Source organism: Gloeophyllum trabeum (assembly GCF_000344685.1).
Source record: "Gloeophyllum trabeum ATCC 11539 unplaced genomic scaffold GLOTRscaffold_00002, whole genome shotgun sequence".
NCBI lineage: Eukaryota > Fungi > Basidiomycota > Agaricomycetes > Gloeophyllales > Gloeophyllaceae > Gloeophyllum > Gloeophyllum trabeum.
Window position 1 is genome coordinate 1,167,349 of NW_006920411.1, and position 25,566 is coordinate 1,192,914.

A 25,566-nucleotide genomic window follows, 5' to 3' on the forward strand; every position below is an offset into this window, starting at 1 on the left:
TATCCTTGCAAGGGTCATGATGTCCAAGCGTCGTCGGCACCGCAAGAAGTGGCGGGGGCGACGATGCTTGGACATTGGCCAGAGCATGATGGCAGAGAGCGTAGGAGAGTGGGAGGTGCGCATGCCAAAGTAACATGCCAAAGCGGTGGCACCACCAGTACAATAATACGCTGAGGTACGAGCACGTGCCACACTTGAATGTCGGTCGGGGGCGGGCTCTGGTACAATGGCGACGGGAGGCGGGAGACGCGTAAGCATGGAGCCTCATGAGTCATGGAGCAGTGGCGCTTCAAGCACATGCTATCACGTGCTTAGGCTTGGCGCTTGCTGTTTGCGAACGCGGTCGCGAACGCGTTCGGTGGTGTGACCTCCCAGTGGGGTCGACTTTCTGCAGTGTCAGACGTAAGTCACGTAACTATGAAGGTGGCACGCATTCTGACCATCCACCATTGCTACGAGTGGCAGATTATTCTCCAAGGTCACCAGCCTGGCGCCATTCATGATAGGTCGACATGCGAAGTGCCTGAAGCACCCCTCGTAAATCCTAAGCTCACCGTTGTTCCACGCAAGCTCCTCCTCCATGCGCTTGGTGCTTGGAAGCTAACCAGACATTGCGGAGATGCACCCGCTGTGAGCTGACACAATACTGTGTAAGTCTCTGGGAAGGGCTACTATAAGATATCCACTCGTTTCCCTGTGCAATTCAGAGCCAAGAGTGCCAAAGGGCGGACTGGCAAAGCCACGAGGAACTTTGTGCAACAGAGGCCCACTTGAGACAGCTGAGTTGTCAAGCTGGTCCGGATATTGCGGAAAGGTACCTGATCTTTGAGCAGTGGTTTTGCTGTAATTGTAAGAACATCGCCGACGCTGCTATTATCGTGTTAGAAGTTGGGCAAGACCAGAGTTGATTAGGTGGGTTCATTGCAAAGCACAGTGGCATCCCCCAACTCATAAGCCTGCGTCTGACGTGCAAAGGGATCCCTTGTATTTGTGGTCTTTACAAATGCCACTGACAGGCCTGGTTGCAAGCGCAGATTCGTCCACCGCATCAGAGCCACTCCAACGCGCATCCTTAGCAGTAGACGAAATGCGCCAGACGTAACTTCTCTTTATGACCCTGCGAAGGGCTCGAGCAACGTTTACCGCCTGCGCCGCGGCACTTAGGAATGCTTCTCATCGACGAAGGTGCCCCTGAACCGCTAAATGTCAGCATCGTTGCGACCAATTTCCCACCTGCAGACGATTCGGTTTCCGCGTGCGATCCAAAATGGGACGACAAGTTCTAGACGCTGCACCACTTCCAACGGATATCAAGAGACCACTGAGTCTCGGAGGTCTTCCCTATTCGCACTTCTTCTCGTCTTCGTACCGATGGGGCAACAGGCACCTTTTTCTCAATCTCAAGTTCCCTCAATCTTGCCACAGCTCGACAAGGCACGAATCATTCATATGGCTTCATAATCCCCCCGTAGTCCACTGAATCTATACAGAAACCATCCTTGGTACTCATACATATATCGCATTCCTAGTCAATACCCAATGCCATCCTGATTCGTTGTTTCCGTATCACCGTCTCTTAGCCCTCTCAGCGCGGTAACATCCCCGATGAAACTGGCCTTACCCCGCGCGGGTTTCCTCGCGGAGCAATATCAGCCACATCGGGTTGTATGGAATCATCCTAGGGTCCCAGTCAGTACGGACAGGACGAGTCTGCACTCCCAAGCCTCCGGGAAGCACGTCGTCCATGACTATAACATGTCCCGGTCCAGGCGCTATTGACTGCTCCATGGCAGCGAAGGATGTCCAGGGTCTCATGAGGTACAGCTCCTCCAGCGTGCGACAGTGCGCTTCTTTTACGGCATATTTGGGATTACGCCCGTTGTCCGAGGTGTCGACGGTCTCCAAGTGGACCACAAAGATATGTGTATCTGTACGAGGAGCGTCGGTTCTAGCTACAATTCTGAAGAGGTCGGGACTTACTCATTCTGTTTGGGTCCTTCGCCACCTCGATTGCACTCATGGCTGCGCGAGTGAGAATATGCAGATACTTCCAGCCCCACTTCTCGAAAGCGATGTGTCGTCGGGTGACTTCTGGACCCAAACTCTCCCGCAATTGCTTTAAGTGTACAGTATTCGTGCAAGACTGCTTATGTTCAGCCCAGTGGGCTTTCTGGCACTCTTTGCCCTAGATTCAAGAGTCCTAGTTAGACCAAGCTGCTACTAGAACGACACCGCAGCGTACGCAATAGCGCGTCGATTGGCAGCGGGAGCAGTTGCGTAGAATGGCAGCATCTGGTAAGCACCGACAGCAACGGGATTCGTCAGGATGGCCAAGCTTCTGCGGGTGCTTCAAGCAATGTTCGCATTGTTCACCCAGCTGCACCGGCATCGCTGAAAGGTCCTCAGGCCTCAACCCCGGACGGGAGAGCTATGGAGGCGGAGAATGAGGTTGGTGCGTGCGAACGCAGCCAGGTGCTGTAACATTAGAAGCGCCAATGGAAAGAGGCGCCCACGCTCAGAATATCGAATCGATCGGCGGTTCGTCGCGGTACTATTGGTATTACAGTCGACTCTGTCCTAACCCATACCTGTCATAACCCATAACCTGTAATAACCCATAAGTTTTTGGCTTCCACCAACATGGTAGATAGTAAAAACCCATAAGTCTGCCGTATCCCATAACCCATAGCTTTTTGGAGGGTTATAACCCATAAAACAACCTATATTAGGAAGGTACAGGTCTCCTTCCCACGAGACCCTGGACCATCTGGACCCTTGATTTTTGGTTCTCGTGGTATTTCAGAAGATAGCCCATACCAGACTCAAGATTCCGTATCTAAACGTTGTCATAAACGACGTCCGGCCTATACCGGATAGGCTGTCTGTCACGCTTACTAGGTAGTCACACAATGTCACACGTTCTGGTAACCCATAGTCTGCATAAACCCATAACTTTTGGGTTCCACGACCCGTTATGGGTTAAGACAGAGTCGACTGTACCACCAGTACTCGGCTTCCTGCCAACCCCGCAAGCGATGTCGAACTGCCTTCATCGATGCGAAGGGAATGGTATGCAATAGTGTACATAGAATACACAAGCCAGACGAAGTCCCTATTCCACGGCCTTTATCTAATTTCTAGATATCAGCAAGAATACCGATGGGTCATGACATTGGATGCTCACCTGTATGTTGCACCGAATTTCTGCAGATGGACCAGATAGTTGAAAGTAGATGGAAGGCCGAACGGGGTGGCGATCTCTTCTTAGGCTCTCACGACAGACCTGATGTTGTAGTCACGCTTAAAGTTCTCAAACTCTTGCTCTTTCGACTTGTACTGCTCCGCCAGGTTAGATACAACTTTTCGGATCTGCATAGCGAAGAGATGATCCATGAGATCGGGCCGTCTTGAAGTGCATCTAAGAGTACTCTTACCCCATCTCGATTCGTCTGAAGTGCAGGAACGACATCCTTCACAGTACGCTCGACCAGGACACCACCTATGAGGCGGAAGCATTTTCGGTCAGGTTCCTCAGCCAATGCCTCTTCTAGAGTCCCCAGGACAAGACTGAAACAACTTGTTAAGGCGTTTGCAAGCGAGGGAATCACGCTAGACTCACGTATGTTCCTCGGCTTCTTGCTCAAGTTCGCCAATTTTGCTAGCCAGGGCCTGCAGGTCACTCTGGAGGCGTGAATAGTTCTGCTGCAGCTCTGGCTGGTCCAACTCAGCGCATGAAATGTAGTGTATCCCGATGATGCATACCCTGCTCCGACAGCGGCTGCACCTTGTTCTTGGATTGTTTTGTGGACGCCATGTTTGTTTGTGGCTGGAGGGAGGGAACGGGAGCAGCAGACTGCCGCGGGCAAGGTCGGCACGAGCGCCGGGGCCAATCGTTTTCCGAGTGACGTGATTGGTCGAAGCGTGTTCCTTGCGCCGTCTACGTTTCGATGTCATTTCTGCGATTCCCCTCGCCGCTGCTGGCAACGTCGACCACTCCCGCCATGTCCTTCTCTCGTTCCTGCGCCGCTCTCGGCCTTTCCAACCGCGCCGTGCTCGCGCGGGCGCTGGCGACTCGCCCGTCGGCGACACTCATAGCGACTAGGCTGCACTCAACCACTCCCTCTCGCCGCGCTGAGCCTTCCCCAGACTATCTAGCCACCCCGGGTACTCGTTCACCGAAGAACACTGGCTTGGTCGGTGCCAAAGATGAGCCCGGGAAATTTGTCGATCCCTACAAGGATGGTCCCGGCGCTGTCGACAAGGCAGTCCACCTGTTCTTCTTCACCGAAATCCTCCGAGGTATGTGTACTGAACTCAACTGAGTGAAATGCGGCATTCACAGTCCTGTTATTCACTAAAGGGATGTGGATTACCCTCGAGAACTTCTTCAGACCACCATATACCATCATGTATCCGTTCGAGAAGGGCCCCTTGTCGCCCCGATTCCGCGGAGAGCATGCTTTGAGACGGTACCCCAGCGGCGAGGAGCGGTGCATTGGTACGTCGTAGTCATTGTGTCTGTGAACGGTACCTTACATTGTACAGCTTGCAAGTTATGTGAGGCGATATGCCCCGCCCAGGCGATCACGATTGAGAGCGAGGCGCGTGAGGACGGGTCAAGAAGAACCACAAAATACGGTGCGAAGATTCTCTACCTCCCTGTGTTCTTGTCCGGACTCACATTATGCCCATCACGGTCAGATATTGACATGACGAAATGCATTTATTGCGGGTTTTGTCAAGAGGCCTGTCCAGTAGACGCCATCGTGGAGAGTGCGTTCTCACCTTGACCTGCACTCCCTCCGGGGCTGATCGATCCCTCTGCCTTCCCCTTCTTTAGCCCAAAACCAGGAATTCTCCACGGAAACTCGCGAAGAACTTCTGTACAACAAGGAGAAGCTTCTCGCCAATGGCGACAGGGCCGAAGCTGAAATCGCTGCCAATCTCCATGGTGCGTGCGGCTGGCTTATCAATACAATGGCTGTGATTTGTCAACACTTGACTAACTATCCGTATGTTTCTCGGCGTTATAGCGGACCACGTATATCGGTGAAGGAGGTTGCTCCTCCTTGTTCAATGTAGGAGTGTCGGAGCGGGTAGATGAAGACGGAGGTTGTAGATGTTTAATACACCTGCTAATTCAAACGTTGCAGTCCTTTGCAGGATTATTAAGGTGCGCGAGCTTAGTCAAGGAATGTTGCGCCAGAAATATCGTGAAAGGAGTGAGCCTGCGGCGGTCCTCTCATTGAGCTCCGGTTAATATCAGACATCTGATGTGGCTGTAATGCTTTGCGAACCCCGAATCCCTAGTTGTGTACGGTGTTAGACTAATACAAGGGTATTTGCCATCCCAGTGTCACAGTCCAAATGGTATATTGACAAACCCGAGAATTACCAATCCTCCCAACCATCATCTTGTTTTGTATTTGCAGGCTTGCTGCTCCCAGATGTGTTGGTAGTACCTGATAGTGTCGTTGATTGATGAGCACCGTCATACAAGCCAGAACCCTGGCCATGGTTACCGCCGCTGAACTCTCCGAATAAGTCGTCGTCATCATGGTACATGCCAGAGTGCTCTCCATACTGGTCTTGACCGACAGCTCCATAGGCGCTCCTGTCGGGTCTACCGAGGCCCACTCGGTCTTTGACGGTGCCGACGGTGCCCACCACATCTACGCCTAGCTGCCGACGTGACCACTCATTCGCCGAGCTGCCGACTTCACCAGCCTTGGCAACGTAACCCTTGACGCTAGCCTGAAATGCTGGGTCCTGGACTTTCTGCATGCCTGGTTGGATGACATTCTCGGTCACAACGCGTGTCGCGCCGGCGACAGCAGACGAGAAAAGGGACCAGCCCTTGCTGAGTGCCGCCACGGGATTTTCTTGCAGCTCTGACAGCGTAGGCGCCGCTGCTGAAGACAGACCGAAGGAAGGATGCTGCGAGCCTGGGGACGGCGACGGCGTATTGCCAAAGCCCTGGTACCGGCCACCCTGTGATGGGGGCAGGTTGTCAGGCCGAGAAGCGTTGGCCTGTCCCATCCTGGCAAAGTAACTCTCATTGGCGGTCTTCTGGTCTAGTGGTGGTGACGTGCTACCCTCCGGGTTCGGTGAGTACGAGAGCGACGAGGGGGACGTGGGCCGAGAGTCGCGGAAACTGGAGCCCGTGTTAGAGCGGGCGGAGGCTCGTGACTTCCTAAGACCCTGAGCCGACGAGGGCCGCCCTGGCGAATTGGAGCCTGTGTCAGGAGCGTTGTAGTTCGCTGGAGGTGAAGACGGCTCCCATGGCCTCCCTGCCAACTCAGCGTCCAGCTATCGCAGAACGTTATTTCATCATCGAGACCCTGTAGACTGCTCTGCGGACCTTTTCGCGGTATTGAGTAGCAGCCCAGCAATGATACGTCTCGTACGAGCTCATTCCATCCTTGTAACCGCCTTCTGCCGGGTAGGATTGCATAAACTCTCTGAACGGCGCGTTCCCCCCGAGCTTCACGGAACAGGAACATGAGCGGCGAGAGTGAGCCTACACACAAAGCCAGCTGACCTTCATTCGCCTGATCTGCTCGTCTTGCCAGGTGTCCATAGACACTGACCTGACGAAGCTTACGCACGGGCGGACCCTAGCTCGTATCTTCCCCATCCATAGAAGCATGCATTCTCACCTGATGTGCACTCCAAAGCCCCGATGCGTCCCAGCACATTGCAGGCATAAAAACACCGCGAAGCTATCATGGAGACGTATGTTATTTTGGCGCGAATGCGATCGCTGGGATGCCCGGGCTCGATCTTTACCTGAGTGAAGCCCACTGCGGGTTCGGATTGCCACAGTCTATACAAGTCTTGTTCTTCAAGTCCTCGCGCTTGATGAGCTCCTGCAGGGTCTTCTTAGCCAGGGTCTGGTCCGTCATGGTGAAGCAAAGGAGGTGCTGATACTCTGGAATGCATGCCTGCGAGAAGCCAGCAAACGCGGTGCGTGGGACTCGCTCACTCGGGAGTACCCGTCCTAAGACCTGCTAATTCTCCATTCTGCAGCCTTTGCGCATGGCTCGGTGATAGCGTTTGCATTACAGTTGCCTATTCTTCCCGACTCACGACAATATATCAGATGGTCTACGAGCACCGTTCGTCCCAAAAAAATAGGCTTCATCATATCTTTGGTGCGTGCTGATGCCTACAGGATCGATGCTCGTATATAAGTCGGCACGGCAGAGAGACTGAGGGGTTTGTCCGGCCCAAGGGATACATATGAGTGGCCGTTGATCCAGATCGGATACGCAAGAATACATGTCTGCTTGAGAATTTGATAAGTTGTGTCTCGCCTGTCATGTAGACTTTCCGGGTTATATATCTACGGCTAGACATACCGCTTGGAACAGGGTGCTCCATTCTCCTCGCCGAACACAGTGCGCCTCTCGCCTTTGAATGCATCTCGGTCTATTCAAAGAAGACATAGGGTAAGGACCTGTGAAACGTCACAGGCCGGAGGCAACTTTGTCCGCATAGCTCGACTTGCCCGGGAGTCGCGTACGTCTCTGAAGACCTAAGACAAGATCGTTGATTTCATGGAGGCCGAGTAACGTGCTCGGATTACGAGTACATCGACCGGCGCATGGTGCGTTCCAGGCGGGGAAGACACCACCACCGAGCGATATCTTCGTAAGCTCGAGCGAGAAGCATACCGGAGCATATCCTGGACGCTCATCTTGGCAGTGCCTTGGGGGCGCGTCGTCTCACAGTGTTCAGTCCTGAGTAGCGTCGTTAATATACTCTCATGCTGTGGTGTTGGGAGGAGAGCGTGCTCTCTGTAGTCCCGAATGTCCGAAGGGCATCGTCGGACGTTCGGGCATGGGCGAAAGAGCACTGGGCCAATATTAGGCTCGAGCAGACGAGCCGCTATCTTGGGAAGGGAGAGGAGCACGTACGAATAACGACAAGTGCGACCGGGGAGATGGAACGTTCAAAGTAACCCGTGATCGTAATGGTGTTCGGCTCCAACTTAAAATCATCAGCGCGTTCTTGAGCATGAGCTCTGAGAGGCAAGGTAATTGCAGTTGCTGACACGACTCACGGCATCAGGTTGGAATGACGCCGCAGGCCCGTGATGGTGGGAGCGGGGGGCGTCGCAGAACGCAGCGTACGATGATAACCGTGGGTCGGCGGGATATCTGATAAGAACGGAAGCAAATGAATGCCAGAAGCGTTCGAGAGCTATAGCAAGCAGCGGCTGCAGCAGAGGACTGCCATTCGCGTACTGAGCGCACGCTAGGCGCAGACATATCGGGTCCATCTGCGTCGCAAACGCTGAGCGCCCGGAAATAGCGATTGCAGACGGAAAAAGACGTACTGAGCGAAGAATCAGACCACATTGAAGCTGAGGGCTCTATTTGCCCCGTCGACGTTGCGTACCGAGCCCTGGACGCGTTGGCACCGAAAATACCTTCAACAATACGCGTTGGAGGCGGATTCGTCGTGTGAACGCGAGCGCGAGCGGAGTCGAGCCTTAACATCATCTTCCCAAGCTCGCCCTCGACACATCCCTGCTCCTTCCTTCCGACCACCACCTCCGTCGGCGCTGTACGCGCGCTCGCGCTCAGACATGATACAGAAAGTCGCCATAAACCGCTTCGGCACCCATTCCTCAGCGGCTCCGTCCGCGCGTCACGCTGTCCCGGATGACCCAACTGCATGGACCCAGGGATCTGGTACCAAGTTAGTGGAGAGTTCATTGAATCCCGGGCCCGCTGCTGAGGCTGCCAATGCACTGACTTCTTGTGCTCTTCAAAATGCAGGAAATATTCGCTAGAGGTCGTTCAGCATCCCATTCGCGCCCGCATGTGTGGCTTTGGCGATAAGGTGCGTCGTGTCTGCGAGGGTGGACGCGCGTCGGTCGTAATCGTCGAATATTCAATATTTCAGGATCGACGTCCACTCGCGCCTGCGGCGGTCGCAAAAATGATAGTACGGAACCCAGACAATAGCATCGTAGACGTCGAGTCAGTTCAGTCTCTGCAGTGAGCCCTGACATTTCGCCTCATCATCCCGTGTAGCGACATCGACTACACATTCTTCGTCGTCACCGTCGATCTCTGGTCCTCCGACGCCAAACAAGAAATGAATTTGGTTCTACACCCTTCGTCCTCCGACAGGTATCAGAATAGTTCTAGTAACAACAGTGCGAATACCTCTCCTAACGGACCCAAATCCCGAAGGCGTAATGCCACTTCGGGGTCTGCAGCCGCTCCACGGTCTGAAGAACAGAGTCCAGTATCTGGACACTCCCCTCTCACTCCATCCGCGTACCCTCCTAGGCATTTGAATGAGGTAACTAATATTTACTCAGAGCAAAAATAAATATCTGACATGCCACGCTCTTTCCCTAGCAACCAACTCAGTCCAACGGCTCCACCTCGTACGCTCCATCCACGTCCAACCAAGGATACAACCCTGCCAACGGCCAGCTGACTTACCCCCCTCCCCAACCAGCCCAGGCGCCTCCGAGTTACCAACACGAGAACCCCTACGCCCCTGATCCCTGGAGCTATGCCAACCAATCTCACCCCCCTCACCCTCCCATGGAACGAGCGTCATCTCAGTCTCAATACACGCCCTCCCTGCCTCCGATCCATTCATTCAACCGCGGCCCGACGACGGCCCCCACAAGCGCCAACGGCGAGCCCTGGCAACCTGACCACCGACACGAATCCAACGGCGCCGCCCCACCGCCTAGCAACTCCTTCCGCCAGTGGCCAACCGCTACAGACCCTGGAAATTTCGCCTCTGATCATGCTCTGCACCCCCCTTCCACGACTGGCTCATCCGCTATCGATCCTGCCCTTAGAACCAACGGCTCATCGACCCTTCCACCGCCGCCGACCAGCGACGTCCGAGAGACCAGCTCCTGGGGCCACCCGCCGCCACCACCCGACCCATATCCGTCCCAAGCATATGCCTCTCCGACAACGCACAGTGCTCCACCGAATTATGATCCTAACGCCCCTCCTGTGATGTATGCTTCTGCTTCAGCTGCTTACGCCCAACATGTACAGTCGTCCTCCACACATGCTCAATATCATCAAGCCTCCTACCCTACGAATCCCGCTCCCGCGCCTCCCCCAACCGTCCCCCTGCCTCGCCACACCTATACACGTACCCTAGTGGGTCCGCTGGCGGCCAACGCCTGTCGTCTGGTCGACGAGCACCGTAAGCCAGGGATATTTTTCTTATTCCAAGACCTGTCTATCCGTACAGAAGGTAATATGCTTTCCTGATTATCCTTCCCATGAGCCCAGGAATGTTTCATGCAGAAATCTGAACTTATCCCTGTCTACAGGTACATTCCGCCTGAGGCTGCGGCTCATGAACATTGGGGCGTAAGTAATTCTCAAACCTACCCTTCCAGTCACCGTCCCGATGCTAGAAATCCTTTTTAGCCCGCCCGCTCCAGACCCGGGTTCCACCCGCGTACACAACAGTCACTCACCAATCCTTGCTCAAACCTTCACGGAGCCTTTCACGGTCTATTCCGCGAAGCGCTTCCCGGGTGTTCCAGGTGAGAACTAGATTGCAGCCGCGGCTGCTATATCATACAACATTATTAGAGCAGCTAAATAAGCTGATATTCAATCTATACACTATCAGATACCACACCTCTCTCCATCGCTTTTGGAAACCAAGGCCAGAAACTGCCTCTGGTGAGTGGTTCACGGGGTGTTCCCGGTCGTGCCGCAATCCGGGACTGACCTACGGCCTGTCATCCAGCGTAACCGCCACGGCCCTAGCAAGGGCGGTCGGAAGCGGCGACGCGGAGGGGAGTCAGAAGGCTCGGACGACGACTCCGACGGTTGAGGAACTGGCTTTAACCAAGCCTGGACAGCCTTTGTGAGGACTGTTGCGCAAATCACCCATTCCTATTCATGGTGCTATTCCCGAAGCTGCCGTTCTATTTCCGGAATTCCGTCCCGTTGAGACCAGATTATCCTACGCTTGTATATCGCATAGTTCGCGTACTCCGCAATTCTTCTAATCCACGCCGACGCTTATGTTCCTGAACGGCGAGCACAGCTTGAGGATAATTACTGAGTATGCCGTCGTAAATTTCGCCGCAAAGACGAACACGCGCCAATCTTGCATCCTCGTCTTCATCTTGCTCGGGATGGTCAGATGAGTCTTGATCAGGCCGTATAGGTTCAATGACCTGCCCTCTCTCGAGCTTCTCTAGTGTCCACGCCAGCACGTCCAATGTAACAGCGTGAGGTCGCCATTGGTTCCATGAGGGGGAGATTTGATGAAGAACATGCAACTGATGCGCGAAGTCGTCGTCGCGGCCTTCATCAACCTCAGCTAGGCTGCCCATCCAGCTGCTAGCTGTCTCGATAGCTTCTGCCCTTCTGGCTGCTCTGCGGTTGGCCGGGGCAGCGGCTGTCTCGGGCAAGTTATCTTCTGGAGGTGGTTGGTCGAAGAGGAATGGCGAGTCAGGGTCCCGTTCACGGGTCCGTAGTATCCGCTCGCTCTGCATCTGGTACGGCAAGATCACCCTCTCGAGTATCTCAAAAGCCCGTTCTAGCTCTCCGGCGCGCACTAGGGCAACAGCTAGGTGATTCCAGTTATGTGAGTCGAAGGAGAACCCGAGCATTTGCAGCTTTTTCCAGGTGAGTGCAATTTCTATGTGCAGGCCAGCGGCTGATAGGGCGTCGATGTAGATGGACAGAGGTATGCACAACAGGGTAGAGTTGCGACGCTCAGTGTGCTCTTGGGAGAGCTCTTGACCTTGAAATAAAGGACCAACCTGCGACATGTCCAAGCCGATCTGAAAGATCTGCGGCCAGATTTTCAGTGCCGCCTGGACATCTCCTTTCCGCCTATATGCATCTAGGAGCATCGTCAGAAGACCAATGGTGGGCTCGCCACCGGCATCTAACATCCCTTGGTAGAGGCGCTCGACGTTCTCAGGATCAGCGTCCCGGGCATAGACGGTCATAAGAGGAGCGTATATATTGTCCAACGCAGCTGCTCGACTACCGGCAGTCCTTTCCCAAACGCGGTCGCTAGGATCAGAGTCCACAAGAGACGCCAGGAAGTCCTCGGCCATTTGCAGGCTCTCTTCCGTCTTCTCGTTACCATAGGCCTTGATTATGGAAGCGAAGGTGACGGACGTCGGTTGTATTCCGCGCTCACGCATGCCATCGTAGACCGCCTTAGCTCGCTGTCTGTCGCCAGCACGAAGATAACCAGCCATTAGGATAGTCATAACATAGGCATTGATGTGGAGACTGGACTGCCAGTGTTCCGAGAGGGTCTCCATCTGCTGAAAGATGTCAGCGGCTACGTCCATCTCTCCCGCGTCGCAAGCAGATTGCATCAACAGAGCGAAGGTGTATGCGTCCGGCCGAATCTTCACGTCGCGTAATTTGTCAAAAAGCTCCGAGACAACCCGGAAAGGAGCACCGATTAAGACATAAGCCTTGAGGAGAGTGTTGTAGACGGCCGGTGTGAGGCGAAGGTGCCGGAGGCGCGACGCTTTCATGTAATCGAATACTCGAATGACTCCCCGCCAGGACCCGGCTTCCACATGAGCGTTCATCAGGGTCAGTAGCATCTTGCGGTCTGGGACGATACCGTCTTGCAAGGCCTGTTTGTACATCGCCTCGGCAGCGACTGGGTCCCTGCGACGAGCTAAGACACTGAGGACCGTCGTGTATGCAACGTAATTAGGGCGTATGCCCGTAGAACGCATCTGATCCATCACAGCTGCCATAGATTCGACGTCGTGCCGCCGAGCAAAGCTCTGAAGAACTATACCATATACATACGCGTCAGGCATGATGCCAGCCTTGGCCATCTTCTCCAACCAGTGGTTCATACCGTCGAAGTCCGACTGTTGGGCGTGGGCGTAGATGACGCTGGTGTAATGAAGAATCGACACAGCGCCTGCTCTGCTGTCGCCCTCTCCGTCCTCGGGAAAGAACTTGTGAAATAATGCAATCACTCCCTTGGTGTCCCCGATTGCTGCGCTCGCGTGCATGAGTGTAGCGACGTCCGGAGGGCTAACCCAACCTTGCTTTTGCAAGAGCTCATAGAACTCTTCCGCGCGCCCGGTGTCCCCTTGATGAGCAAATAAATAGAGCCCCGTGGATAGATGGTACTTGAAGGTCGGACCCGCAGGTAACGACTCTGTAACACGCCAAAAGATCGAATTGGCGAGTTCGAACGAATCGGCGCGAACCAAGGCTCGCACTAGAGTCAGCCGGATCATAAGCGATGGGGTCAATGACTGGGCTTGCATTTCCTCTAACACGTCGAGAGCATCTTCCGGCAGATCAGCCTCGGATAACACTTGGATGAGGAGTTCTCCGGCCCTCATTTTCTGCTCCTTGTCCCACACACGTCGGTGATCGGCTAGAACAAGGGCAGGCATTTCTATGTCCCGAAGGACTTTGTGCACTGTCTTGCGTAACGAACCTGCTGGCGCAACGAGTACACCGGGGAGAGTCATCCGCTTTCTGCTTACTGTGTAGGAGGATATAGTCTTCCACTCATTCAGCAGGAATACCAGACCACCATAAGGACTGCGATGGTGAACAAGCGATAGGAAGACGGCTTCATAGACGGGAATCATGAGCGCACGGTGGCGATCTTCCAGATAGCCATCCTTCGTTTCATCAATAAGAGCCATAGGTTCCTCCAGGCTGTCCATCAGCGCGGACGCCCGTGACATTATACACTTGTGAGCAAATGCCTGATCTTCATTCAAGTCTTCACGATGAAGCTCGCCCAGAATGGCGTGTATACGGGTACCCCATGAACGCAATTCCTCCAGGCTGACCGAACTGGAATACAAAGACTCCGCCCGTTCCACGAGGCGAGTGGCGAATTTAAGGAGAATGGAGTCTTCTATCTGATCCAGAGCTCCTGCCGTGAGGGCTTCAGAGTATACCGACCAGGCCCTGGTGGGGTTGAATTTGCCCTGAGGCATGCGACAGAGCTCCAGAAACTGCTGCCGCAAATCAGACCTCCTAGGACTAGAGGAAGACGATGCCACTTGTGATGTAGACAGACCAGCCGCAGTTCGTCTCTGCAAGGTTGGATGGGTCGCCACGATGAAGGGCTGCCTAAGCCGCATCAGAGATCTTTTAGGAGGCCGACTACAGGAGTTGTACGACTGACTCCGGCAGGGGATGGACTCAGCAGAGACGAAAAGACATTTCTTGTCTGATGAACATTTAGAACCGCAGACACCACGAAACCTAACGAAGCATTGCTCACCGGCAGCCCATCGTGTCTCGTCGCTAGTGCTTCGCCCGGCCTGCCCATACAAAGGATCCCGTTTACAGCTCCTGACATCATCCGGAGGAACGTCTGCCCGCTCCTTTCCCTTAGCTCGTCGCGAAAGAGAGCTGCATACCTCGGGAGTGACAGCAGTGCCCATGGATCTGACAATAACCTTCACTGAGGATGTTGAAGAAGCACAGCGTCCAGAGGTCGTTCGGCAAGCCAGGAGGGAGCTAAAGATGATTGCTCCGACAGGCTCGAGCATTAATAAGTCCCTTCGCCTCGCTCACAAGAGCAGCAACTGTGAGTCGACCTTCCCTACATCCAATTCGTCAGTGCATGGACGGAAAAAACAAAGACCCAGACATACCCTCAGGAAACCCTGGAAAGGCCGAAGGTTGTGGTATTCCAGGAAGGACTCCAGGGCGAAACGTACACCTCCTGTTCGATCGCAAGGCCAGGCAAGCACTCAGTTTTGCGCCGTTCGCTTATGGAGGGCGCAGAACGCGGCATCTCCCGTCAGGTCACGTGACTGCTGTAGGTCCCTGTGATTTGTGGCCAATTGCTTCCGCGGTGGCGGCGTTCTTGGAATAAATAAGCAGCATCGATCGCGAATGCCTGAACCGCGGTGAAGCAAATATGGACGCGCCCAAGCACGAGCTTATCACTGTCCCGGGAGTCGGGGAGGCAGGCAGGGACGAGCTGCGCCAGCAGTGCTACGACGTGCGGATAGCCGTATTCATCGACGAGCAGGGCTTCCCGCTCGACGTCGAGATCGACGAGTTCGTCGCCCCAAGCATCCAAGTTTCGAGCATTGACGTGCTAGCGTTCCTTTCTGCAGAGCGGACGAGACGGCCACGCATTTCCTGCTGCGGCTCGTGCCAGCCCTGACGCCCGTGGGCACCATACGCGCGTACCGATCCAAAGATGGATCCTACTATAAGCTGAGCCGCCTGGCCGTACTGAAGGACTACCGAAAGTACGGCTGGGGACGCGAGCTCGTGCTCGCGCTGCACAACTGGGTTGTCCAAGACGCCACATCACAGGGCCTGAGTGGTCCTGTCCCCGTGGTCTGCCATTCGCAGATACCGGTCAAGAGGTTTTATGCCAAGTAGGAGCGGTTTCTTTGCCGATCTAGTACCGCAATCCTGAGTTGCTTATCTCACCCCCCGGCAGGCTTGGATACGTCGAGGAGGTACGCCGCTGCTTCCCTGCCATGTCCGACCCCGAGTGTCATCTCCTGCTCTGACTAGGGAGCAGAGTTCGACGAAGACGGTGCACCGCACCAAAAGATGGTTGCCCGATTGTCTATTTGAAGGCTACTCTACGCAAGGTACGCACGTATATGTACCGCTACGAGAAGACACATATACGTCAGAGAAAGTTGGGATGCTATGAATACAGCATAGGGGGAGGGTATGCACTTTATATACTGCTACAGAGGGATGCACGATGACCGGGGCTAAGAGAAAGAGCATAATATAGCACCAAGCAAGTTAAATTCCACGACATACACCGCGAAGGGGAAGATAAAACAATAAACATGGTTAAAGGTTCGTCGACTGCGCACGGAGCGCAGGAAAGTTTCTGCAGGACGATGGGAAAGACGAACAAAAGGCTATTGTAACAGAAAGGGCATGAGAGGTCGTTAAAGGGCATAACAGCGCTGACGTCAGTTTATATTCAAGCTCGCATGTAGTGATCACCGTCGTCCTCGGTCAGCGGCTCGCTCTCGCTCTCGGAGCTTGTAAGAGGTTCGGACTTGACGACGGTAACCGCTTTGTTGGATCGAGGGATGATCGCTGTCTGAATGGGGCTGCCGGGGAGGACGCTAAAGTTAATGCTGGTTTCGAAACCAACGGTGCCTTCCTCATACAGCCTCCGCGCAGCTTCGTATTCCATCTTCTCCTGCTCGGCTTGTGCCAAGAACGGCTGCGAAAGAACAAGTCAGTAAGCCACACTCATCAATCACTTGACAAAGCGAAAGCACAGCCTACCTTGCGCTCATCATCGGTCATCGAGCGCCACTTGTGCGCAGCTAAAACGCTTTGCTTAGTGGTCTCCGTCTCGTCACCAAACACCTCTTTGACTAGCTCTGGGTCGGAGCGAATACGCTGCAGGAACATAAAGTACGCGCTGAGCGGCTTCTTCGGCGCGTTGGGGTCCTTGATATTACCCTTGCGCGACTTTCCGGCCTTGCGCTGCGCAGTGCGGAAGACGTTCTCGCGCTTGATCTCATCCGGAGTCAGGGAACGGATGTACGCGTCGTATTCGCGTTCGCGGGCGTCTTTGAGTGCCTGTGACTTGCGTTTGTACGGCTGCGCAGAGGACGGGAGCGATAAGCCATTGTATGAATGAAGTCATTGACAGGACGTACCTCCTTCTCTTCGGCTGATAGGCCGGCATACTCTTGACCGGCTTCCTTGGCAGCCTGGGCGACGTTGAGCTTCCTGTCACTGGTAGCCTGATGGCGCTGGATCCAGTCTGTGAAATACAGCTGCCAGGCCGAGGGCGCGAGCTTGGGTGGGCGCAGGACCGACTTCTGCGGAGCTAATGTGACAAAATCGAGCGGTCAATTCAGTTTACTCGGGTAAAAGTCGTCGTGGGCGGAACTTACACGACTCGCTCTTCACGGTGGTCCGAGGTTCTTCCTGCTGCTGGCTGCTGCCCATGGAGCGGCGCTTCTTGCGGACGGTCGCGTCGCGGTCGCCGTTGGACTCGCTGACGGACTCGGCGCGCCTGCTGTACCCGCGGGCGAGCCTCGGCGGACGAGTCTCAATCGCCGACGGGGCGCTGGAGGGGTGAAATACCTGGCCGAGAGAGGGGGTGGAGCGTGGGATAGGAATTCGCTGCCGCAGCGTAGCATAGGCATCGTCTGATAGGGGCGGGTCTTCGACAGATGATGGGAGGTTCTCGCTTCCGGAAGAGTTGGGGGTGTCCCACAGGTGCGCGGCCCAGGACGGCGGGGGCAGGCCCGTCGGCGGAGGCGAGTGACACTTGACGGACTCTGCGTAAAGGCCGTCCGCGGTGTGAGGGCGCTCCCAGGGCGAGTTGGGGCTCGGGAGGGTGAGTGCGGCAAAGTCGATCGCGGGCGGAGAGATCTCGTGCTCCTTTACCTGGTGGTGGCCTTGGACGTGGGGAGAGAATATGAGGTTGGGGGCGGGGATGGGGATGGGTGCGGAGGCGGGCTCGGAGGGGAGGAGCTCGGACTCGTTGAGCCAGTGGCTAAAGTAGAAGGTGTTGTCGTCGAACGCGCTCGAGGGCGGGAACTCGAACATGGGGTCGCTGTTGAGCACGGGGGAGGAGTAGTCGTACTGGGTGGACGCGGTCGAGGGCCGGGCAGCCATGTCGGACGCGGCAGGCCAGCTGAAGGCGCTGGGGGAGTCGTACGGACGCGGGTCGTCGAGGTCGAGGGGCCCGAAGAGCATCTGGTCCGAGTCGGAGGGCGGGGAGTCGATGGGCGGGGACGGGTGTCGGTAGGACATGGGGGATGCGTGTGGCGGGGACGGAGGGCGAGGGCGAGGGCGAGAGCGAGGGCGAGAGCGAAAGCGAAAGCCAGAACGGGGTCTTATAGGAGGCAGGGCTTTGAGAGGGGCTCGGCATGGCCTGGCGTAGAGGGCTCTTAGGATTTCCATTTCGGCGCGGATACGGTGACTCGGAATGAATCAGCAGCGCGCTTCGAAGACACGTCCAGTCGGTGTTCGATCCTGGCCTGCAAACACCAGAACACTAGCGGTGATTAGAAACTGCGCCCCTCGGGATCACCTGCTGTGCTTCGTAGCAGATTTATTTTTCCTGTTATCGCTGTCACGGTAAAATGTCCGGTATGGCAGTCTCTTCCTCCTCCCGCCACGCGTTACCGCCGGCCCTAAACTCTGCTTTCTTTGGCACTCTCGCGCCCGTCCCCCGGCTGCTATTGTCTGCGCGATTTCAACGACTGCATCTCATTCGGCGGAACGACGCGGTCCTCCCGAGCACTACCCGACTACATCGTAGCTGTAGATACTTCTCCGCTGCTGTGCACAATGCCAATCCCCCACCCGTCATAGTACCACAATGGAGTTTGATGAGCGATACCGCGAGTCGCTGTAGACGCTCTTGCCAGCCTAAGATAATCACACGGCGGCGGATAGGAGCAGGATCGGAAGATCATTATCAAGAACTGCATCACCTATCATCAAGAGAACGCACCTCCCAGCCCTTCACGTCCTTCATAATCTCCCGCTCCCTCTCGACCGCTGCGTGTTCCCGCCGGTACGCGTCACGATCCCCCTCGGCCAGCAGCAGCGGCACCAGGTGCAGACGGGACCACACCTTCTCCCTCTTGAGCTCTCTGCAACCCACACGGAATCAGATCCAATGTTTCCCTTTTCCGGCATGGGGCCATAATTAGGGCAAAGTCAATGATAAGAACCCAGCTGCGGCCGGATCCCAACAGAGCCACGTTCCTCGTCGAGCGGGCCATCCATGTCCACGTTTGACGTCCTGCTGACCACATACATCCCACCCTGCGCCCCTCTCAGACGCGGAACCTTTTGCGACTCACCTCTTTTCCAGATTTCCCTGGCCCAACCGATAGAAGCCAAACGCGCATATGCCAGTCACCCCGGCGAGAATCGCAACACCGCCGGGCCCGCGGAACGGCAGATTGCGTTTGTACTTTATCGCCTCGAACCCCCCGGGGGGAGGCATGTCCCTGTTAGACAGCGCATGAGTGAGAACAGGCTGGACACAAGAGTACACGAGTGACATACTGTCTATACGGCGTCGACACTGCCGCGCATCGCAGTCGCTGGTCAGCATTCTCGAATAGGCTGCCAGCAAGAACGCTCACTTGTGACTCTTGCCTGGCCGGGTCACGCAGGGATGCAGATGGAGGAAGGCGTTTGGTAGCAATGTGTTCACGACGAAACCTTGGTGGGGCGTGGGAACGGCCCACGTGCGCCGATTGTCCGAGTCCGCGGTGGCACCCGGATTCCTGATGTCCGATGCAGCTCGATCGTGATTGTGATTCGGAATTCTGCTTTCTTGTCTGTACAAATGCAATGTACAGCTGATGCGCGAGCGTGTGTGCGCGCGCGACAAAAATACGCGCTTCGTATGTGTCTCCTATGGCTTTATTTGCTGTACAGATCCATGCGCGCAGATCGCCCGATAGCATGCTGCGTCGTTCCCAGCCTCGCCCCGTCGGCTTTCCGACCTACTCGCTCAGGCAATTCCAAGTACGTCCGTACACCAGCCCGGATTCCATATCATCGCGCGCGTTGCTGCGTTACCGAAATGACTCGCGCTCCTGCAACTTGGGATGTCACCCAGTCGCTTTTCACGGCCATATATGCAAACCCAAATGATACGAACGCTGCGAGGACCCGCTTCCATTAGTGATCCCAACCCCAGAATACTCGAAAGGCTGTCATGGACAGCGGTATTTCCCCGGGTATAGGAGCACCTTGCCCTCTATCCGCAGTTGCATTCAGTCCGATCCATGCTCGAACTTTAGTACCGGTTGCCTCCGATTGGTTGTGTTTCTTGCAGACCTGGTCCGAACGCTGGAAGTATACCATCGGTCTTTTGACCCACTGGAGTATAGGCTCGTAACCACCCTCTACAACAGATTGAGGCAGAATCTATGTTGTAGAGGCTGGTGCATTTGGCGTGGGAATCCAGTATACGCGTCGTTATCTTCCTGCCGCAGCCCTGCCGTTGCTGCCGACATCCGCCGAACCCTGCCGAAGTCTGCCGAATGCGCCTTTCGTAGTCGAGTAAGAACCCTGGTAGTCTAATGCAACCAGCTTTATAGTGTCATTAGAAATGTTGTAGTCGGACTACAAGTCGCGCCGGCTGCGAAGTCTCTCGCTCCCCGCCGCTCCCTCGTCCGACGCTCGTTTGATGTTTGGATATAATATGCTCCTATAATCACGGACAAGATTAATGCCATAGATGTCTACCTTCGGTACCTTGGAAAACGAACTCCGGACTTATTTTTCTGTATATTACTTATACCTTACCGAAGGGTCTACCCGCGCTCTCCGATGATTTCCTGCCGCAGCTATCATGGCAAGAGAAACTTTCCTCCACAGTGATAGGTCTGGCGGTGAGTTGTACGGCACGGGAAGGCTGCAGGAATTCGTCTCTGGGACGCGCTAAGTCTCGAGATCTTGCGGACTACAAAACTCTTTCTAGTCAGATTCCGATCAACTTGAGGGCAGGGCGAAAATTCAACTCAGACAAACTCAGCTGCCAAAATGTAAGCAGCCGGTCGGCGAATTAGAGTTAACGACGCGTATACTGGATTCCCACGCCAAATGTACCAGCCTGTCTACCGATATTCTGCCCTCAATAGCGGTACGACAGGGTGGTCACGAGCCTAACTGGAGTATGTCAGCGCTTCTGGGATAGCACGGTTTACGCACTTGTGATGCGCAAGAGGTCGCTGACGAACGCCACGTCCAGGTTAGCTCCACGACTTTGATCGACGTGGGCGTCACCGGGGCATATCGCGCCTGCGTATGCCACAGCTCCGAGGAGCCCGGTCGCTGGCTGTCGCGCTCGGTCCGCTCGGCCAGCGTCTGACACGAAGCAGCTTAGCCCTTTCACATCACACCATGGAGATCTCGTTTCCCCTCGGCGGATACTCGTGACGAACGCACAATCGCGATTCCTTGAATTCGCCGGTGGGTGCTGCTCCTATCTGTGACGGCGTATTATTGGACCCACATCTTCTCGCCTTCTTGTGTCCGCATCCTAGACCCGGACTGAGCGCAGCCCCGAGGAGGGGCGGGTGCGAGCCTCCCGTCACGGGCGTCGTTTTGTCTTCCCATGTGCACGGCCGGCTCGCAGCAGCTTAGCGTCAAACGTCTGCTAGGCCGAACGACCTGCGCTTGGGCTAGCATCCTCGGCCTCGACTTGGCTGCTGACACCAACTTCAACTTGCTCTTCGAGTCGGTAATCACGAGTGAGGCGCAGTGGATGGTCCGAGGATTGCTCCGCTTATCTGAGCGATCTGACCACCTCTACACTGGTTCCCCCACTTCCATTGTTCCCGTTGACGCTCGGGACCGCATACGGCCAGTCGATCCTCCCCACCGTGCGTCGCCACACATCGTGACCAGCTCGTATATTTAGCTGTGAGGAGAGCAACTTTGCTGCGATAGAACGTGATTCCCGCGCCGACGGGCCAGGTACCGCGCGCGATGCCCCGCCCGCCGCTATCCCTAAAGCATGTACGCTGCTACGGGTGTGCCACAAGGCCTGCCGAAGGCTGCCTTTGATTGCTCTGGGCCGTACATAGTTCGAAACAAAAGTAGCGTAGCGCCGCGTGTATGATTCCACCACAACTAAGAAGGAACGCGCATCGCGATTGGGGGACCGAACGGACGAGGCTAGTCCGGAAAAGGCAATCCGGAGTGCATCAGGAAGAAGCCTTTGACGCTCGACTCAACGCCGGCCAAACATGACGGGGCAGAGCCCATTTGGTTCCGTTTTTCGCGCGCCGCCCTTTCCACGCTCCCGCCATGTCTCGTCACCCGTCCCCGGGGCCCTCCCAGTCCCTCCACTACGGCCAGGTCCTCCAGGCATCGGCGCCCACCCACCCCTCGCGTCAGAAGTCGAGGGCGTATGCCACGGCGGTCGCTGCTGGCGCGGAGGATATAAAATACCAGCTCAAGTATAAGGAGTTGAAACGGAAAGTGAAGGAGATTGAAGCGGTGTGTTGCATGATCGCGATTCGCTTGGGTGTGCGGTGATGACATGGGACTAGGACAATGACAAGCTATACTTTAAAGTGCTTCAAGCGAAGAAAAACATTCAGAGGATGAGACTGGAGCGAGCGTAAGTCGGTTCTTGATCATGGCTGCGCGGGCATATTACGAACGGATGTCGAACGATGTAGCATCCTGTATGAACGATTGTCCTCTATACCCCCTTCTCCCGAGATGCGCGGCAGGCATCCTTTGCCGCAGCATGCTATGCACCCCCCTCACCACCCGCCCCCGTTGTCCATCCCTCATCCTCAGCAACTAGTCGCCCATCCGCGCGACGCACTCGAGCATATACAGCATCTAGATGCTGGCGATGGATACCCAGAGTACGTCCGCGCCCACGAAGCTGCCCGCCATGCCCCAGGTCAGGATGGCCGTCCGATGCCCGCCCCAGAGGTCATAATGGGTCCTGGTGTCGCCCCTCCCTCGCACCGGCAGCACATGCGGCACGACTCAGGTCATGCGCACGAGAGCCAGAGGCAGCTCCCGACTCTGCCGCCTCTGCAGCTCGAGCAGTCGCGCGCCGCCCCCGGGCACGCTCACCACCGTTCGTCCCATTCGCACTCCCACTCGGGCTCGTCCCGCTCACACTCGCGCTCGCACTCGCGTTCGCGGGGCCACCAAGAGCTACCGCCCCCACCGATGCACCCCAGCGGGCCGGGTCAGCCCCCGCAGCCCGTGTCGACGGACACGCTGCCGCCCCTGCACACCCTGCCGCCCCCAGAGTTGTCGCCGGAAAGGCGGCGGTACGACTACCCGCCAGAGCTCACCGTCTCGCACAGCCAGTCGCGCACCCCGCCGCAGCTGGACCTGCACTCCCCCGGGCTCGCCGCGCCCCAATCCGAGAGCCAGCTCCCGTCGCCCTCGACGGCGTCGAGCAGCAGGAGCCTGAACATGGCGGGGCCCGGGCACGTGCACAACCACCAGCGCGTCGGGCCGGGCGCGAACATCAACCGGATGCACCACCGCCACAGCCGGCGCGAGAGCGAGCGTGAGCGCGAGCCGGAGGGGCTGCCCCCGCGCGTGCCGACGCCGCCGTACGCCGTGCGCGCGCGCCAGTCGAGCATGCGCGGGGAGCAGCCTGAGCAGCCGGAGAGGGCGGACGTGCCAGCGCACTCGCGCTCGGGCTCGCCCGTGTCCGCGGGGGCGCGTCTGTCTGCTGGGGAGACCCTCTCCCGGCCCGGGTCCAACGCCCAGGAGGTCAGCCACGAACGACAGAGGTCGTTCGGCCACCGCGACCCGGAGCAGGCGCGAGACGAGTCTTCTGTCCGGACTGCTCTGGACTCGAGGAAGCGCTCCCGGGATGATATGGAAGTTGATAGTGACAATGGCGCGGGGGCTTCGCGTGGGACTGGCGAGAACGGGGATGCGAGGAACGGGGGATATGCGTCTGATGACCGGAGGCCGAAGCGGGTCCATCCAGAGGATGGTTCGCCTGCTTCTGTGCATAATGAGGGGGAGCGAGATCAGGAGGGGATGCAGTAGGCATCTCCATGTGGTAATAGGGATTGTGTTCGTAAAATGTAAAGCGCGATTCTCATTTTCTTGCACAGGTCTGTGTGATGGACGTCTTTCGCTGGTATCATTCTGTACTGTATGTGAGTGTATGACGATGTGCCCCATAATGCATTTTTGTGAGGTTGTGATTGTGATTCGTTGAGCACCGCTTAGATCAATTACTAGGGCATCTGGACAACTCCCACTACAAGCGATGGTGATTGATGTGGACGACGAACTCTTCCATGAAGGCCGTTTCTTAGCACGTCTGATACATTAGTGTAATGATACACGTCTGCAAAACTTGCACTATGGAGGACGACATGTCTACAAACAGAACTCCGAGAGAACTGTCACAAGGGATTCTGTTCATTGTCTGATGAGACGTCCGATGAACAGGTCCACATAGCAGTTGACCGTTCCGCAGACACCTTGGCCCGAGTCAAAGACGTCTCCGAGAGATGGTCCCCATGGTACGCGTCCTTCCATATCAGCTCTTGATCGGCCCAATACGCATCCAGGCTGTCCCTATCCTTGAACGCATACGTGCGCCGCGGAGATGGCAGGAGGCCCGAGCGCTCGCTCCGCTCCAGCGCTTCCATGAGGATGTCCTCGCGAAACTCCGTCGGCGGCGGGAGCGCGTCCAGGATGACATCCATGATGAACGGCTTCCGGCCATGCGGCCTGCTCCCTGGGTCCCGCTGGACGGTCTCGCGCGCCTGGGACAGGAGGAGCCTGGCGGGGGACATGCCCGAGGAGGAGGCGCTGCTCGTGGAGGGTGTCTTCTTGTGACGACGCTTCGGCGTACTGGGGTTCGCTCCGTGCTTGGAAGGATGGCTGCGGCCTGTGTCTGGGCTTTCTCTCTGCAGCCTGCGCTTTTTGTGCGTGTCGCGATCGCTGCGCCGCCCGCGGGCAGAAGATCGCGCGTTTCCCCTAGAGACCCAATGCAAGGAAAGGCAAGCTTCAGCGACGATCCGGATGGAGGAATGTGTGTCTTACGGTGCGTCACTTTTCGGAGGAGAGATCCGTCTTCTTTTATGTGGCTGCTCCTCGGTACTGTCTGGGTTCAGCATGACACGAATGTCCATGATGCGGGTAACAAGTGTGGCTACCTGAGCATCCCCTTGACACTCAATAAGCTACGGCGGCTGACACTCTGATCATGTCCGGGTATCTGGGACTTCCAGGCAAGCGTCAGGATTGCAACGACCTACGGATTGCTGTACTGTCGGTTCTCATTCGAATATGACAATCCTGGTCAAAAACGTGACAACTCGATTTTACCTGCAACTGTCCTACTCGGCGAAGGACCAGTACTCTAAGGATAGGAGAGGGCGACGCTAGATAGGTGTATGTCATCGTTTTGGAATCGCAGCGGAATAGGGAAATGCTCACTGTGCTCTGTTAGTGGCGCATGTGTACCGGCATAGCCAATTCTGATAGGCCGCTGCTCTGGGACTACGAGATCCCCAATCCGGTGAACAATGCCCCAGTTTGCGAGCCAAGTTCAACGTAGGTCCGAAATTTACCAAGGACGTTCCAAGTATAAGGACACTGCCCTCCGAGGTAGGATGGGAAGACTGGGATACATGTATCCCGACTCCAAGCGGATGCCCAGAGGTTGACTAATAAGGATAACTGGAAAGTTCTTCTTAAGCTGACTTCCACGATACCGTATCATTAAGCCGACTCGTGAATCTACCTCCACAGACGGAAACTCAGCGGAAGCCGCTGCGATACTCGGTACTCCGCCTTGATGGGAGGCGGGATCACAAAGTTAACCTCTGTTCATTTGCCGTAACAAATTGCGCGCTCGAGATATGGTGAGAACTTCGGGAGCATATCGAAAGGGGGGAACCCACAATTACTGACTAGAACTCGAGGAAAGGCTACCTAGGGTCCTCAGCTGTCAAGGGTCCTTCTCCTGGTCGTGAAAGTGGAAGTCACAAAGGGATTTGCTTACCTGCCGGCCGAACACATTCATACGTGGGCGAATCTAAGAACGCTCGGAAAGCAGAAGCAGCTGTTCTGGGCGAGATACGGT

General features: G+C 56.0%; 11 protein-coding genes across 11 annotated transcripts; 4 read left to right on the forward strand and 7 right to left on the reverse strand.

Moving 5' to 3' along the window:
- Nucleotides 1–1,424: 1,424 nt before the first annotated feature.
- On the reverse strand, nt 1,425–2,446 carry GLOTRDRAFT_109558 (uncharacterized protein). The gene is made up of 3 exons (XM_007864020.1): nt 2,243–2,446; nt 1,981–2,185; nt 1,425–1,928 (listed from the first exon to the last, which is right to left on the reverse strand). Exons 1-3 carry the CDS (start codon nt 2,387–2,389, stop codon nt 1,618–1,620), a joined length of 663 nt encoding a protein of 220 aa, XP_007862211.1. The 5' UTR covers nt 2,390–2,446; the 3' UTR covers nt 1,425–1,617.
- Nucleotides 2,447–2,989: 543 nt separating this feature from the next.
- GLOTRDRAFT_109559 (Prefoldin beta-like protein) lies at nt 2,990–3,837 on the reverse strand. The gene is made up of 5 exons (XM_007864021.1): nt 3,763–3,837; nt 3,620–3,710; nt 3,435–3,567; nt 3,185–3,369; nt 2,990–3,130 (listed from the first exon to the last, which is right to left on the reverse strand). Exons 1-4 carry the CDS (start codon nt 3,812–3,814, stop codon nt 3,265–3,267), a joined length of 381 nt encoding a protein of 126 aa, XP_007862212.1. The 5' UTR covers nt 3,815–3,837; the 3' UTR covers nt 2,990–3,130; nt 3,185–3,264.
- Nucleotides 3,838–4,001: 164 nt separating this feature from the next.
- On the forward strand, nt 4,002–5,053 carry GLOTRDRAFT_125457 (NADH-quinone oxidoreductase; the record flags this gene model as incomplete). The annotated part of the gene is made up of 6 exons (XM_007864022.1): nt 4,002–4,299; nt 4,361–4,498; nt 4,546–4,638; nt 4,702–4,773; nt 4,841–4,951; nt 5,034–5,053. 6 exons carry the CDS (start codon nt 4,002–4,004, stop codon nt 5,051–5,053), a joined length of 732 nt encoding a protein of 243 aa, XP_007862213.1.
- A 338-nt stretch (nt 5,054–5,391) lies between these two features.
- Nucleotides 5,392–8,273, reverse strand: GLOTRDRAFT_103202 (uncharacterized protein; the record flags this gene model as incomplete). Its single annotated transcript, XM_007864023.1, has 5 exons — nt 5,392–6,309; nt 6,362–6,484; nt 6,542–6,599; nt 6,790–6,878; nt 8,250–8,273. 5 exons carry the CDS (start codon nt 8,271–8,273, stop codon nt 5,392–5,394), a joined length of 1,212 nt encoding a protein of 403 aa, XP_007862214.1.
- A 676-nt stretch (nt 8,274–8,949) lies between these two features.
- On the forward strand, nt 8,950–11,757 carry GLOTRDRAFT_70328 (uncharacterized protein; the record flags this gene model as incomplete). Its single annotated transcript, XM_007864024.1, has 7 exons — nt 8,950–8,990; nt 9,045–9,293; nt 9,836–10,248; nt 10,328–10,367; nt 10,428–10,546; nt 10,636–10,688; nt 10,756–11,757. The coding sequence occupies 7 exons, from the start codon at nt 8,950–8,952 to the stop codon at nt 10,840–10,842; spliced, it is 1,002 nt and encodes a 333-aa protein (XP_007862215.1). The 3' UTR covers nt 10,843–11,757.
- On the reverse strand, nt 10,631–14,664 carry GLOTRDRAFT_119394 (uncharacterized protein). The gene is made up of 3 exons (XM_007864025.1): nt 14,636–14,664; nt 14,260–14,583; nt 10,631–14,205 (listed from the first exon to the last, which is right to left on the reverse strand). Exons 2-3 carry the CDS (start codon nt 14,528–14,530, stop codon nt 10,970–10,972), a joined length of 3,507 nt encoding a protein of 1,168 aa, XP_007862216.1. The 5' UTR covers nt 14,531–14,583; nt 14,636–14,664; the 3' UTR covers nt 10,631–10,969.
- A 240-nt stretch (nt 14,665–14,904) lies between these two features.
- GLOTRDRAFT_70331 (acyl-CoA N-acyltransferase) lies at nt 14,905–16,347 on the forward strand (the record flags this gene model as incomplete). The annotated part of the gene is made up of 5 exons (XM_007864026.1): nt 14,905–15,047; nt 15,107–15,376; nt 15,442–15,460; nt 15,519–16,197; nt 16,263–16,347. The coding sequence occupies 4 exons, from the start codon at nt 14,905–14,907 to the stop codon at nt 15,579–15,581; spliced, it is 495 nt and encodes a 164-aa protein (XP_007862217.1). The 3' UTR covers nt 15,582–16,197; nt 16,263–16,347.
- On the reverse strand, nt 15,949–17,750 carry GLOTRDRAFT_70334 (uncharacterized protein; the record flags this gene model as incomplete). Its single annotated transcript, XM_007864027.1, has 4 exons — nt 15,949–16,197; nt 16,263–16,583; nt 16,643–16,815; nt 16,883–17,750. The coding sequence occupies 4 exons, from the start codon at nt 17,748–17,750 to the stop codon at nt 15,949–15,951; spliced, it is 1,611 nt and encodes a 536-aa protein (XP_007862218.1).
- A 558-nt stretch (nt 17,751–18,308) lies between these two features.
- GLOTRDRAFT_35185 (uncharacterized protein) lies at nt 18,309–18,957 on the reverse strand (the record flags this gene model as incomplete). Its single annotated transcript, XM_007863620.1, has 3 exons — nt 18,309–18,371; nt 18,457–18,598; nt 18,812–18,957. 3 exons carry the CDS (start codon nt 18,955–18,957, stop codon nt 18,309–18,311), a joined length of 351 nt encoding a protein of 116 aa, XP_007861811.1.
- A 2,822-nt stretch (nt 18,958–21,779) lies between these two features.
- On the forward strand, nt 21,780–22,099 carry GLOTRDRAFT_35241 (uncharacterized protein; the record flags this gene model as incomplete). The annotated part of the gene is made up of 2 exons (XM_007863625.1): nt 21,780–21,971; nt 22,025–22,099. The coding sequence occupies 2 exons, from the start codon at nt 21,780–21,782 to the stop codon at nt 22,097–22,099; spliced, it is 267 nt and encodes an 88-aa protein (XP_007861816.1).
- A 1,776-nt stretch (nt 22,100–23,875) lies between these two features.
- On the reverse strand, nt 23,876–24,610 carry GLOTRDRAFT_125465 (uncharacterized protein; the record flags this gene model as incomplete). Its single annotated transcript, XM_007864028.1, has 2 exons — nt 23,876–24,455; nt 24,522–24,610. The coding sequence occupies 2 exons, from the start codon at nt 24,608–24,610 to the stop codon at nt 23,876–23,878; spliced, it is 669 nt and encodes a 222-aa protein (XP_007862219.1).
- Nucleotides 24,611–25,566: the final 956 nt, after the last annotated feature.